Source organism: Callospermophilus lateralis, chromosome 19 (assembly GCF_048772815.1).
Source record: "Callospermophilus lateralis isolate mCalLat2 chromosome 19, mCalLat2.hap1, whole genome shotgun sequence".
Lineage (NCBI taxonomy): Eukaryota > Metazoa > Chordata > Mammalia > Rodentia > Sciuridae > Callospermophilus > Callospermophilus lateralis.
Window position 1 is genome coordinate 17,518,682 of NC_135323.1, and position 12,721 is coordinate 17,531,402.

A 12,721-nucleotide genomic window follows, 5' to 3' on the forward strand; every position below is an offset into this window, starting at 1 on the left:
ACTGTATATTTACTTACCTTAATTTTGCTTTAAGATACTGGATTTTTACTGAATAACCTTATAAATATTTTCTGAAATACGATGGGGCACACCCGAGAGGGTGGGTGCAGGTGCCAGCTACAGGACAACACTGGTTCACCCAGGTGAAGCTCGGGGGCCACTCCCAGCCGGGCTTTCCCTGAGCTTCTCAGCTTAAACTGTCTCTTCATCAGTGCTGCCATGGAGCTTAGTGAAGTCAGTGACATGGGAGGCTGGCAGAGTGTGACACCCAAAATACACCCCTATGGCCTGAAGCTTATTTTGAAGTAAAGGCATTTGAAAAAGGGTCCATGAACAAAAAGCACTCTGATTTTCCCTTTTCTTCCTCAAGCAGGAGATAACTACTCGCATGTGAAAGATGTCCTCTCCAAAACCAGGAGGAAACAAACATTTTTTCACCAGGGTGTCGAGGTAGCAGGAAATCTGTACAAACCAACCTGGTTCCACTCATCTTCATCTTCTGAGTCAGGGCCCACAATGACCAGCCAAGGCCCTTTGTCTTGTCATGCTTGCACAATTTACTACTTTTGTCCAACTCAGTACAAGAGCATCCAGTTCTAACCACCTCTTTGAGTCTGCACTCTCCTATGTGGGGCTACTACGTCCATGTAAAACCTGTATAGTTTTCCCTTGTTAATCTGTATCATGTCAACTTGATTCTCAGGCCAAGCCAGAGACCCTAAGGAAGTAAAGTTGTGTGTTCGTTCTCTCTCTCTCTCTCCTCCCTATCCTCTCAACACTGTACTATAGGTGCAGAGCTGCCTGGCTGCCCAGGAACAGGGACTCTTGGAGGACAGGGACAAGACATATATTTTGTGTCACCAACATCTGGGACAGTGCTCAGCTTACAGCTGTGCCCTGAGAATATCTGCTGAATAGAAAAGTCAACTTGAAAACACCCTAAAGAACATCTTTATCTAAAATGCATACCTTGAGTTATCAGTCTGTTTACCCATCAGGCAGAAGGGAGGAAGTGAAGTACTATGATATGGGAAGTTTACTTACCCTTCATTTTTGGCCCATAACAAATTAGGGCCTAACACGATTGCAATGTTGCTAGGAGTCATTTTATTAATGTCACTAGTCTGAGCGAGCTTCGCAAGGAACTTGATTAAATACCTATGGAAAAAAAGAGAAGGGGTAAGCGTATCCCCTCTGAAACAGCGGCAGACATGACCCTTCTGTCCTATGCTCAACCCCAGCTCACTCAAGGGCTAACTGCAGAGTTCCCACATCAGAGTCTGGCTCAGGGAAAGCATTTTACATACCTCTTGTGTAATTTGTTTTAGAAAAGTGAAAAATTAGGGCTTTAAAGAAAAAAATAGCTTAACTGAAAATCTCTTTGATATACGCACTCCTTGCTATATATTTTTAACTTAATTCTCATTCATATCTTATCTATTCTATCCCTAAATATATTACATTGTGACTAACAATGGGCTCAATATAATATATGTATATATAAAATATATCTATTTTTTTTCTTTTTCTTTTTTTGATACCAGGGATTGAACTCAGGGTCACCTGACCACTGAGCCACAACCCCAGCCCTTTTTTTGTATTTTATTTAGACAGTGTCTCCCTGTGTTGCATAGCACCTTGCCATTGCTGAGGCTGGCTTTGAACTTGTGATTCTCCTGCCTCAGCCTCCTGAAGCACTGAGATTACAGGTATATGCCACTGTGCCTGGCACTCAATACATTTTAATACAGTTAAAAAAAAAGAAGAAGAAGAAGAAAAAAAAAGCCTAGCTATATTGCTTAAAGGAAACTGTATTTGAAAACTTTATTTTGCAATTATGAAAATATCCAATTTACCAAATAGATATATGCTCTTATGTAAGGACAGTAGTATAAAAACATTAGGAATAAACTAGCTCTATCAGGAGCTAGTTAAGTGAATCACAGTATTCCTACAGTGGAATACCATATAACCATACAAAATCATCATGTACTAACACTGAAAAATCTCCAACAGGTATTCACTGCCAAGCAAAGAAGGCAATGGTACACACTACCATTTGGTTTTTCAAAAAGTAGGCAATAAGAGAAAAAATACATGTGTAGAATGAATACACGAACGTATGTGCTTGCATGTGCAGTGACTCTTACTGAGAAGAACATAAGAAACTGTAAACACTGCCTGTGTCTCAGGAGTAGGACTAGGTGGCTGGGGGACAGGAACAGAAGACTTTTTCAATGTGTACATTTAGTTTTGAACTATGTCAATATGTTCCGTATTTTTAAAAAGTACAAATTATAGAGCACAATAAGCAAACTGAAAGGTCAAATTCCCACCTATTAAGAACTGTACTTGAGTTCCCATCATAATGCACTGAATAGATTAAGAGTTTTGCAATTTCAAGCTGTGTATTAAATTAATCAATGAGGAGTATTACAGATACCAGTTCACTAATGAGGCAAGGTTCAGACGTAAGGTATTAAAAGGAAAGAATTAGTTTAGTTTAACAATAGAGACCAAGACTAAATTCAAGTCAGGTAATATCCTGGGCATATCGCCCGTCTTTAAATAAGTCATGTTAGAAAAATTCCTTGTGTTTTAAATTAGTTTCTTTCCCAGAGCCACCTCTCCCCTTTGGTTCTATGCTCCTTCAAAGTTACATATTAAGTAAGTCAAAAGGAAAAACAGTGCTTAAATTCCTGAGGTTTATCCCATGGTAAACTTTCTTAAAAACACAACCATTTAACAAAGTAATATATACTCTCCACAGTAGGGTGATTTGTGCTCTATTTATATATGAAAGACATTACAGAACATATCAGTATCCTTAAACTTTGCAGTTTACATACTGGATAAAATTAGACTCCAAACCGAACTCACAGTTGCCCAGACTTTTCACAAGAATTATTTTGCAATATCTGCAGTAGCAAAATGACAAGAGAGCTTACCTATTAGCGCCAGACGTGCTAATACTAAATCACATGCATCATAAAATGTCCATCAACTCCCAGCAGCCCCACTTTCCTCCCCAAAACTTTTTAATGGGCCAAGTACACTTGAGTTAAATGGCCTCTCTGCAGGGATTAAACTCATCTTCACTCCGGGACCACTGCAGCATGAAGACTTGATTTATAGAATGCCAATCATACATACCTAAAATTAACAAAATTCTGTGGTGGCAACTTCTGACATGTTCTCCATAAATCTTGAAGTTTTTTGTCCTGATCCTGCACACTGATAAACAAATTTTTATGTATAAGAATTTATTAGAACACATATTACTGACACTTATATTCACATGCTGCTGTAGATTGGACCTGAAGTGTCCCCCAGAGGCCCAGGTGTTACTGGCTTGGTTGTCAGCCCTGGGCCTTGCTGGGAGGTGTGGGAAGCTTTAAGAGGCAGGGCCTAGCTGGAGGAAGCTGGGTCACTGGGGACATGTCCCTAAGGGAGCTACTGAGACCCCAGTCCCTTCCCATCTCTCTCTCAGCTTCCCTGGAGCCATGAGGTGAACAGGCTTCCTCCACCACAGGCCCAAAGACAACAGGCTAAGCGACCGTGGACTGGAACCTCTGAAACTGTGACCAAATCAGCCTTTCCTGCTTTAAGCTGATTCTTTCAAGGTTCTGTCACAGTGACGGGAAGCTGAGTAAACACTACATCAACTGTGCAGTGCCTGTCACTGTCTTCCATAGCTGCAAAACAGCAGACAAAGTTAAATACCAACTATCTCCCTATTTAGCGCAGGAAGTCAACCTCACCAAGACTCAAGACTCCTGGTCTGCAAAACAGGATAAGAGTGTCGATTCTGCTGAATGGTTTCAAGGCCTCAAGGGAATAGCCTTGCTAAAGCCCTGAGACCAACACTTGGCACCAGGAGACAAGACATCCGAAGATTCCGTCTAGGCAATGTGTAGATTTGTAGGTGGTTTTATGAGTCCACATTTCCTTATCCATGTGCAGCTTGGCCACAGATCAGTCGCCAAGTGCCCAGGCACCCAGACTTCTGGATATTTCTTGATCACTAACCTGCTTCAAGGCTCTAAGCCAAGAAACCCATTCTGCTGGGAAGCAGTTACAATAGCTCTTGCACTACACTGTTCTAAACACAAACTTCCAGAGACCAAAAGGGGATGGAGCAGAGCCCTGGAGCAAGTCAATTCTGCACACTAGGAAAGAGAGTGCTAGCAGCTGACCACACTTTCTGGTGAGTCACAGGAAAGAGGTTGAATACCTCAGATCCCAGTACAGGAGCCACCAGAATGGAGGCCATGTTGGCAGTTCTCAACTACAAGAGTTGATACAGCAAGACAGACACCTCTTTCACAGAGTTATTCCCCAAAGAGTTTTGAAGTCTTAGAATAGAAATGATATTAAGATGATTTAAAGAGGCCACCCAGTAAAAGAAACCGCACCTCTGTCCCCACCTGGCACTGACTGTTGGGTTCATTTAATTCAGCTGCAGGCCAGGCCCAGGCTGGGTTCCAAAGATTTGACAAGTTCAAGAACTTTAAAACTTCTCTAAACTTAAAAACCTCACCATCCGCTAGGGTAAAGTCTCTCATTTCACAATTACAGAGAAAAGCTCAAATACACAGATCTGGATGAAGAGACACAGGATGGACTCACAGTCTACCCAAATGTAACGGATGAGAACAAATGGCTTACGGTCATAACAGCTTGCATGACAGGAACAGTGACTGTGTCTACAGATGGGGGAAGGGGACAGCAATGGAGGTAAGATTTGCTCCTCTTCCCTTAAATGGTGAGGACTTAGGCCCTTAGGTTAGGAAATGAGCCAGAACCCTGAGGGGAAAGCACTGTGGAGATGGCTAGCTGGGTGAGGAGAAGCTGTTGCGATGCTCTAAATAAGGCTGATCCTGCTTAGGATCAATGATTGCTGAAGACGGTGAAGCTGGGGTGAAGGGGAAGGGACACAGAACAGCCTTTGGGTCAGCAGGTCTGGGTCAGCAGTCTGCCAATAACTTGCTACTACCTGGCCCTACTCCTTCCCAAGCCCCAGTCCCTCTGTCTGTAAAATGAGGACAGCAATAACATCAGCCTTTAATGATGCTAAATAAGGATTCCAGGAGGTACTAGGTGTAAAGTGAGGACAGTCCTGGGCACCTGGTAAACACTCAGTGAACATTAATTGGTGCTAATAATGTCCCTATTACATGGTTGCACAGCTGAACCTGTAGGCAGCTTGACAGGCACAACTGCCACTCAGTCACCTGTGATACCTGGCCCCAGTTACAGGGCTTTCTTCAATAGAAAGGGGATTTGAAATCAGCCAGTTCATCAATGTAGATAAAATCAATATCTTCAACCATGTAAGTCTCCCAAACATAAACCAATGCCTAAGCTGTGACTTTCCTGTAGTAATAACAGTAACACTCAATAGTCTTTCTCTAATATAAACAGAACTGGGACACATGACTTAACAAGCTTACTATTTTAATGTTATAATACCTGGGGGGAAATGACTTACAACCTTTGTTTTCTTTAAACTTACCTTGCCACTTGTGTCCACTCCTCATACAGATTAAAAGTCATCAGAGGTTCAGGCAATTCCCGCAGGTAGGACTTCAAAGCACCTGAAAGCGTTCACATTCTGAGTAAGCAAGGCAAGGCCAGAAATCTCTCTGGGCATATCGTTTTGCAAATTGAAAATATCTCAATTACGATCTTCCAAGGTGCACAAGACAAACCATAATTTGATAGCAGGGTTAGGGAATGACATGTTCACAAAAGGCATTCAGTCCCTTGCAAAAACATATTGAGAGATCAGGAGAAAATAAGATGAGCGTTAACACCACCCTCTAACAGCCAGGTAGATGTGGATTGTAGGGTGAAAGAGGGAACACGAGTATGTCTAAACATATCCACATCATACATAAGCTCCCTTTACCTCTGTTTAATGGTGGGGGGGGCACACACAACAATAAACAATAAAAAGGAGAAGAGTTGTATGTTACATCACACATCAGGGAATTTTATCAGAATGACATTTTATCGTTTTGTCACTTCAACCTCTAATTGAAACTGGAGTCCTAAGTGCTGACCTCCACCACCTGGAGGGCAGCTGGATCTGCAGACCCTCTTTGGCGCTCACCTGCTACAGCATGGGGGTCTGAGTAGAACTCGTCCAGGTGAGAAGTAGAACAATCCAAAGCGGCTTTCAGCTTCTTTAACTTGGAGGCTCCAGCCCCGATTCGGAAAAGGCCCTAAAGACAAAGACAAATTTCGAGCATGAAATGCAGGTTGTGAGTGACAGCCAAGGACAGCAGCATGGCCAATGGAGCTTCAACCACCGCCACCGCCACCTCTGAGCAGCCACAGCATGGCCTCACAGGGCCCTGGAGGTGGAGAGGCCGAGGGCACACCCAGGACTCGGCGACAGCAGAAGGGAGCTGGTTTCCCTCCGATGCCTGCTCTTGCCTCCTCCTCACTAAACACCTGCACCTGTAAGAACTCCGTCTGGAAGCTCTTTGACTTCCTCAAGATTTATGCTTCCACAATGCCGACCAATTTAGGAAGTTTTTTTTTTTTTTTTTAAATTGACATCTCAAGAAAAACTGTTAAGAAATACTGCTATTCACTTTCTCTGCCCTAAATGTGACTTTGGAAAAGGAGAAAAACACATAAAGCATCAACCAAGAGAGGTGGGCGCACGAGGGTTACAGGAGTTAGAAGACAGGGCAGGGTCCAGCCTCGGTGCTCCTGATGACTCTTTCCTGTGAGCTGTCCTGGGCACTGTGGCAGGTTCAACCACAGCCCTCCCCATGCCAGATAATCACCAAAAATGTCTCTAGAGCTTGCAAATGGCTCCTGGAGACCAGAGCTGGCCTCAGATGAGAAGCACCAGGCTTAGGCACTCAAAGTTGAGGTTGCGCTGTGAGAAGTAAACAAGTGGCCTTGATCTGGGTGCTGAGTGCATCAGTCAGTTTATTCTGTGAAAACTCACCAAGCTGCTCACCCACAATAATGCACACTTTTCTATATGTTTGTTATATATCAATAAGTGTTTTTAAAGGGGAAAAAAAAAAAAGACTTGTATTTTGCCTCTGGCTCTGCCCAGACGGGAACTCCCTGTGTGCTGACATCCCTACCTACACAGGGAAAGGAGTGAGAACTACCTGCTGGGTTCCTAGGGATTTTTATTTTATTTTTTTGTAATGATGCCATAAAATACATAAATGTACTCTCTTCAAAAAAACATTGCATAGTCGGGTGCAGTGGTACACACCTGTAATCCCAGCAGCTTGGGAGACTGAGACAGGAGGATCACAAGTTCAAAGCCAGCCTCAGCAAAAGTGAGGTGCTAACTAACTCACAGAGACCCTGTTTCTAAATAAAAAAATACAAAATAGGGCTGGGGATGTGGCTGCGTGACTGTGTGCCCCTAAGATCAATCCCCAAGAGCTGCTCCCCTGCGAATTGTATAGCACTATACAGATGTGAGATTCTTGCTATAGGCGCTTACTTTAAAAAAACTAAAGCTCATGGGAGTTCTGATCCATTCATGCATCATGGAATCCATGACTGCCAATTAATGAACAGTTTACAATGAAACAAACAGGACAGAAAATAGAGTATATAAGAAACAGAAAAAATAAAAATTGTTCTGTGAAATGTGCTTCACTTAATATATATAACAGGTTCGATATATAGGGTCTCAATCTAAAATGTAGGTCATGGTGACAAAAATTTGAAAACACCATTCCATACAATCCCAGCAGTGGTTGTGTAAGAAAAGTGGTGGGGCAGGGGTGGCATCGTGCTCTGAGCAGAAGAGGGAGCACAGAGACCTGGCATGCAACCAGGCACCCTCACCTCCTCCTTCATGCCCGTCTCCAGGAGCAGCATGACACAGGCTTCGATGGGAAGCGCGATCTCACGCCCACTCCGCTTCAAGTGCTCTTCCAAAGGCGTCCCAAAGGCTGGCTTTTCTGCCCACTTATCTAGAGCAGCAAACAGGTCAGTAAGACATCTGGCGACCCCATGCATCACCATCATGTTCTCCCCAAAACCCCAAAGAGGATCTTCTAACAGAATGGTAGCTGGGGCTCTGGGAAAGAGGGAAGCACTTGTGCTATCTGCTTTTGTTATTTACCATTTACCACAGCACAGACTGTGTGCCAAGCTAGGGCAGTCCCTTGTGGAACAGAAGCCCTGAGTGCACACACACACAACACCAAGGACAAGCTTAGCTGCCCAGCAGGAGCGACCACAGTGCCCCTGCACCTGTACCACGTGATGTCAACACACAGTGGCTGGTGGCCTTGCCTGAAAACAGAGGATGCATCTGAACATACTGTTTTCACTGAAAAGAAACTTATTCTAGCCATGCAGAGCAGCACTGGCCTCCCAGCTAGAGGAGAAGAAATAGACTCATTGAATGTGAAAAACGAAAACCATTTCTTAAAATGTCAAACATGAGTCAAGTGCTTCTTTCACTCGACTGGAGATGGTCAGGCGAACTTGTGTCAAATAGGACATCTCCACAACAGGCAGGGCTTCAGAACGCCACATTCCCAGGCAGGTCCAAGGCATTCAGAGTAGAAAGACTACACCATCTGTGGCTCCCAAGCAGCGCAGCCAGGCTACCGTGACGGCACCCAGCAGGACTTCAGGTACTGTCAGGTCATATGCCTGCTTCATTCCACAACAGATTTGAGCAGCTTAGCAGAAATACATACAATAAGGCAGTCAAACAGAAAGAAGAATTCATAAAATGGATATGCTGAATGAGAGTAAGAAGGATTTGGCTGGCGTGGCCTGCCTGCCTGTGGGAACGGCCGAGATCTAGAGCTGTCTGGGAAACACACAGAGGTCTGGGGGAAAGCCGACTGGTGGAAAACGCTCAGAGAAGCACTTGGTTCTGTCCACCCTGCTCAGCACCCCCAGTGGCACCCCCAGTCACTCTGCTGTAGAAGGCTGGTTTGAAGAAGGCAACGACTGACTCTAGTGCGTTCTCTTACACCTTCACCTACCTCATGGAGGGACAGGGGAAGGAAGAAAACCAAGTCCACGGGCCTGAGAGCTCATGACAGTCAAAAACTAACGGGAAGAGCAAGTGGGGACAGACGGAAGAGAAGAGGCGAGGGCAGGAGAGGCCAAGAGCCAGCCACTTGCCACCCTCAGAACTGCAGGAGCCCTTCACCTCTGGCCTGGCCCCACTCCAGCCCCAGGGGAAATTCTAACAGAAAAAGCCTCTGGGGGGCTGACCCTTCCCAGAAGACAGAGCTCTATGACACTCAGATCTCTGCTGGGTACTCTGTCCCTTTTATCTGAAGAAATGATTCTGAGAATGGCCACATGAGCCCTCTCCTGGGGGATACACCAGAATCATCAGGGGACTTCTGCACATGACACCAGCCATCATCTCCACCACATGCCTAACCCCAAGATGCTGAGAAGTGGGCATGCTCCCGTCATCAGCTAGAACTTTCTAGTAAACACTGAACAGAGCATGCCCCACCCCTCACCCTGGTGTAATGTGGGCAGTGGGTGCAAGTGAGAACATGGCCCTAGAGACAACTCCCACAGCAAACTCCAGCACAAGTGCTACCCTTTCAAACAATAGGCCTACTACGTGCCAGGCACTATAGTGGACACCCAAGTTGTCAGGGACTCCCCCCCAGCATGAGAGCAATCGAATTGTGAAGATAATACAAGACATACATGGAAACGTGTAACAGTCACTAACAAGACATGACAGTTTGCTAAGTCATGGCAGGTCAATGGTATAGACAAGAGTCGAAAACACAGTGTCTACAGGGACCACACAGGCCGCCCAGGTGCGTGAACCAGGCTGAACAGCCATGGTCTGCAAGGGCGGCAGCAGCCACTCCTGGGGCCAGACCAATGTCTCTGGGCAGGGCAGCAGACCCAGTAGCACCAGGCCTTCTAAGCCTCCAAAAGAAGGCAACAATCAGAACTGCTGCACAAAGGCATCTGGTTTTTACATAATGGCAACTAATTAAAAAATAATTTATTTTTAATGAGATGCAGTTATTTGTGACTTCTGGTGGAGATCATCAACACGAGAACAATTCAGGAGACAAAGCGTTCACTGCTGGCTTTGGTGGTCAGAGAAGGCTTCTCAGAGTGAGCAAGCTTGGAAAGGCCCCAGAAGATGGCGGAATTAACTGATCAAGAGCAGGCAAGCACATCTTGGGGAGGGCAACAGGCTGAGAAAGACCAAGGACCGTGAGTCTGGAGACACAACTTGTCCCAAAGCTCCCACCAAGGAGAGTACAAAGCAGGGGGGACAGAGGGCCGTGGGGACACAGAGGAAGGCAGAGCACAGGGTGAAATGGACGAAGCCCAGGAGACAGGTAAGAGGAAGGGGAGTGGCACCAAGGCTTCAGAGCTGGATGGTCTGGAGAAGGTAGCACTGAGGGGACACGGAGGGGACAACCATAGCTGGAGTCAGATCCCTGAGCTGAAGGGAAGCTGTATCAGAGGAACAGAAATTTAAGATGCAGAGGAGGGGATTCCCAGGGAAAAGGGCAAGTGGACAGGGAGAAGAGCCCTGGAGCAAGGACAGACCCCAGCCAGGCTGACCTCGGATGGGAACACAAGTAAAGAAACAGAGTCCCACCAATGAAAGCAGACAATCAAGGGGCAGGAAGAAAGAAATTTTAACAAGGAAGAGACGCCCAGGGCATGTCAAATGTCAGTATCTGCCAAAAGGTCCCTTGGGAATTATAATTTTTTTTTTTTTTTTAACAGCGGAGTGGGGTAGAATCCAGAGAGCAAAGGGCTAGGGGCGGGAAGGGGGTGAGAACACGGGTGGCTAGGGGAGAGGAGTCAAATGGCCTACAGAGGAAGGAAGGAGGCCAAGAATAACAGGGTGCCCTGTCAGGACAGGCATGTCCCCATAACTGTCAGAGCACTGAATGGTCCCCAGGGGCATGGGGAGTTGGGGTCAAGTTACATGATCTTCCTATAGCAAGAACTTCAGCCTCTCAAAGGCTGAATGATGGAGTCTGCTACTGTGCCCCAGGCAGGGCCCAACCCACAGTGGCTATCTCATAAACACATGCTCTTGGGTCTCGAGTCTGCCCGGTAAGAGTCTGTCCCTCAGAAGCCTGAATGTCGCAGTGACTCAGTACCATCGTCCACAAACTGGAAAATTAGATGATTTAAGAAAATGAGGGTAACTTGTCCTGTGAAGAACAGACACACAGAACCAGAACCAGAGACTGCTGAAGCCCTACCAGTCAAGACAGAGAATCTTCTAATTCTATCATCTAAAAACTTCCAGACTCACAACCAGGACCTGTTGTAACCTCCTGAAGTTCAGTGGAAATGACACGGCTTCCTTGAGGGTGCCTATGCGCTCACCCACAGAGCACCCACACTCTTGCTCACATTCTTGCACAACTATGTGGTCACCATATTCAGCACCTGGCCTGATCCCCTTTCCGCTCAAAACTGAGGATTCTGCAGGGAGAACCAAGACTCCACACATCAGGTCTACATCATAATCAAAACCGTCAGCCTCTGTGTACATGGGTTCTCCATCTACAGGCTCAACCAACTACAGATTGACAACCGGAGTGTGTGTGTGTGTGTGTGTGTGTGTGTGTGTGTGTGTGTGTACACGGATCCCTGCTCTGAACTAAGCATGTATAGACTTTATTTTCTTGCTATTATTCCTAAATAATATAGTGTGACAACTATTTTTTCAGTGATTACATTGTAATGTGTATTACAAGTAATTCAGAGATTATTTGGAGTTTAGGGGAGAATGTAGGTAGGTTATGTGCAAATATTACACCATTTCACTTAAGGATTTGGGTCTCTGAAAGGGGTCCTGGAGCCAATGTTCTCATGGAAAACAAAGGATGACTTCTGAGTACAAGACCCAAACACAACAGAGCAATTGCTGCCTCAACGGCTTCTGTTTCTGTCTGCTGGCAGACACCCTGATGGTAAGTAAGAGAGGTAGAGTCAAAGCTGTAAAAGCTTAAATACATCAGGGGAAAGGTCAAACCACGCATGATCTGGGCATATATCCGCCATTTGCTTGAATAATTCAGCAAAATATTAGTGCTAATATGAACAAGAGAAAAGACAGAGAGGGTTTGAAAAGAGCGGTTGGGATCTGGTGATTCATCACACTGAGTGATCAATGAGGTAGCATTGAAGACCGGCTCATAATATTCTCTCCTGGAAAATCTGAAATAAAGTTTCCCTAGAATGGATGCTCTTTGAGTCACAGGGCCAGAATTAAGCCCAACAAATGAGTGATATGGAAAAGCATAATTAGATGCTAGAATTATTCAAGCCAACAGAAGACAGAAAAACATATGCACACTCCCCAAAGGGGCCAGTTTTACCTTCAACTGAATGAAGGTTTCAGAAGAATAGCAAATGTTCCATTAGTATGTTAATTTGGGTTTGGAAGGAATTAGAGAATGCTGCAAGAAAGATGGAATTATGCTGGGACATATACCCTCCTAGCAGAGGGGCTAAATCCAAAGGAATGCATGCAAAGGAGTCAGGGCAAAGAAGAAGAAAGGCAGAAGGGGCAGAGGCAGGAGGAGGCATCGCCACACGCAGTTACATTACCTTGATGGGCTCGCATTTCGGGAAGGGCCTTTTCTAAGACTGCTAATGCTTTTCTATGGTAATCTGCTTGGGCTTCTAATAACTGAGAACAGACCCACATTCAAAAACAAAAGTCACGTTAGCGTTGGATGGACAC

General features: G+C 45.3%; 1 protein-coding gene across 9 annotated transcripts in view; it reads right to left on the reverse strand.

Moving 5' to 3' along the window:
• Arhgap17 (Rho GTPase activating protein 17) overlaps positions 1–12,721 on the reverse strand; it is an 85,339-nt gene that overhangs the window by 19,115 nt on the left and 53,503 nt on the right. For all 9 annotated transcript variants that reach the window (XR_013089457.2, XR_013089456.2, XR_013089454.2 and 6 more), the window contains 6 exons: positions 12,586–12,667; positions 7,837–7,964; positions 6,116–6,227; positions 5,516–5,597; positions 3,154–3,234; positions 1,045–1,158 (listed from right to left, as the gene is read on the reverse strand). Coding sequence is in view for 5 of the 9 variants with exons in the window: in XM_076840712.2 (XP_076696827.2) it covers positions 1,045–1,158; positions 3,154–3,234; positions 5,516–5,597; positions 6,116–6,227; positions 7,837–7,964; positions 12,586–12,667 (599 nt within the window). In the remaining 4 variants the exon portion in view is untranslated. The remainder of the gene's footprint in view (positions 1–1,044; positions 1,159–3,153; positions 3,235–5,515; positions 5,598–6,115; positions 6,228–7,836; positions 7,965–12,585; positions 12,668–12,721) is intronic.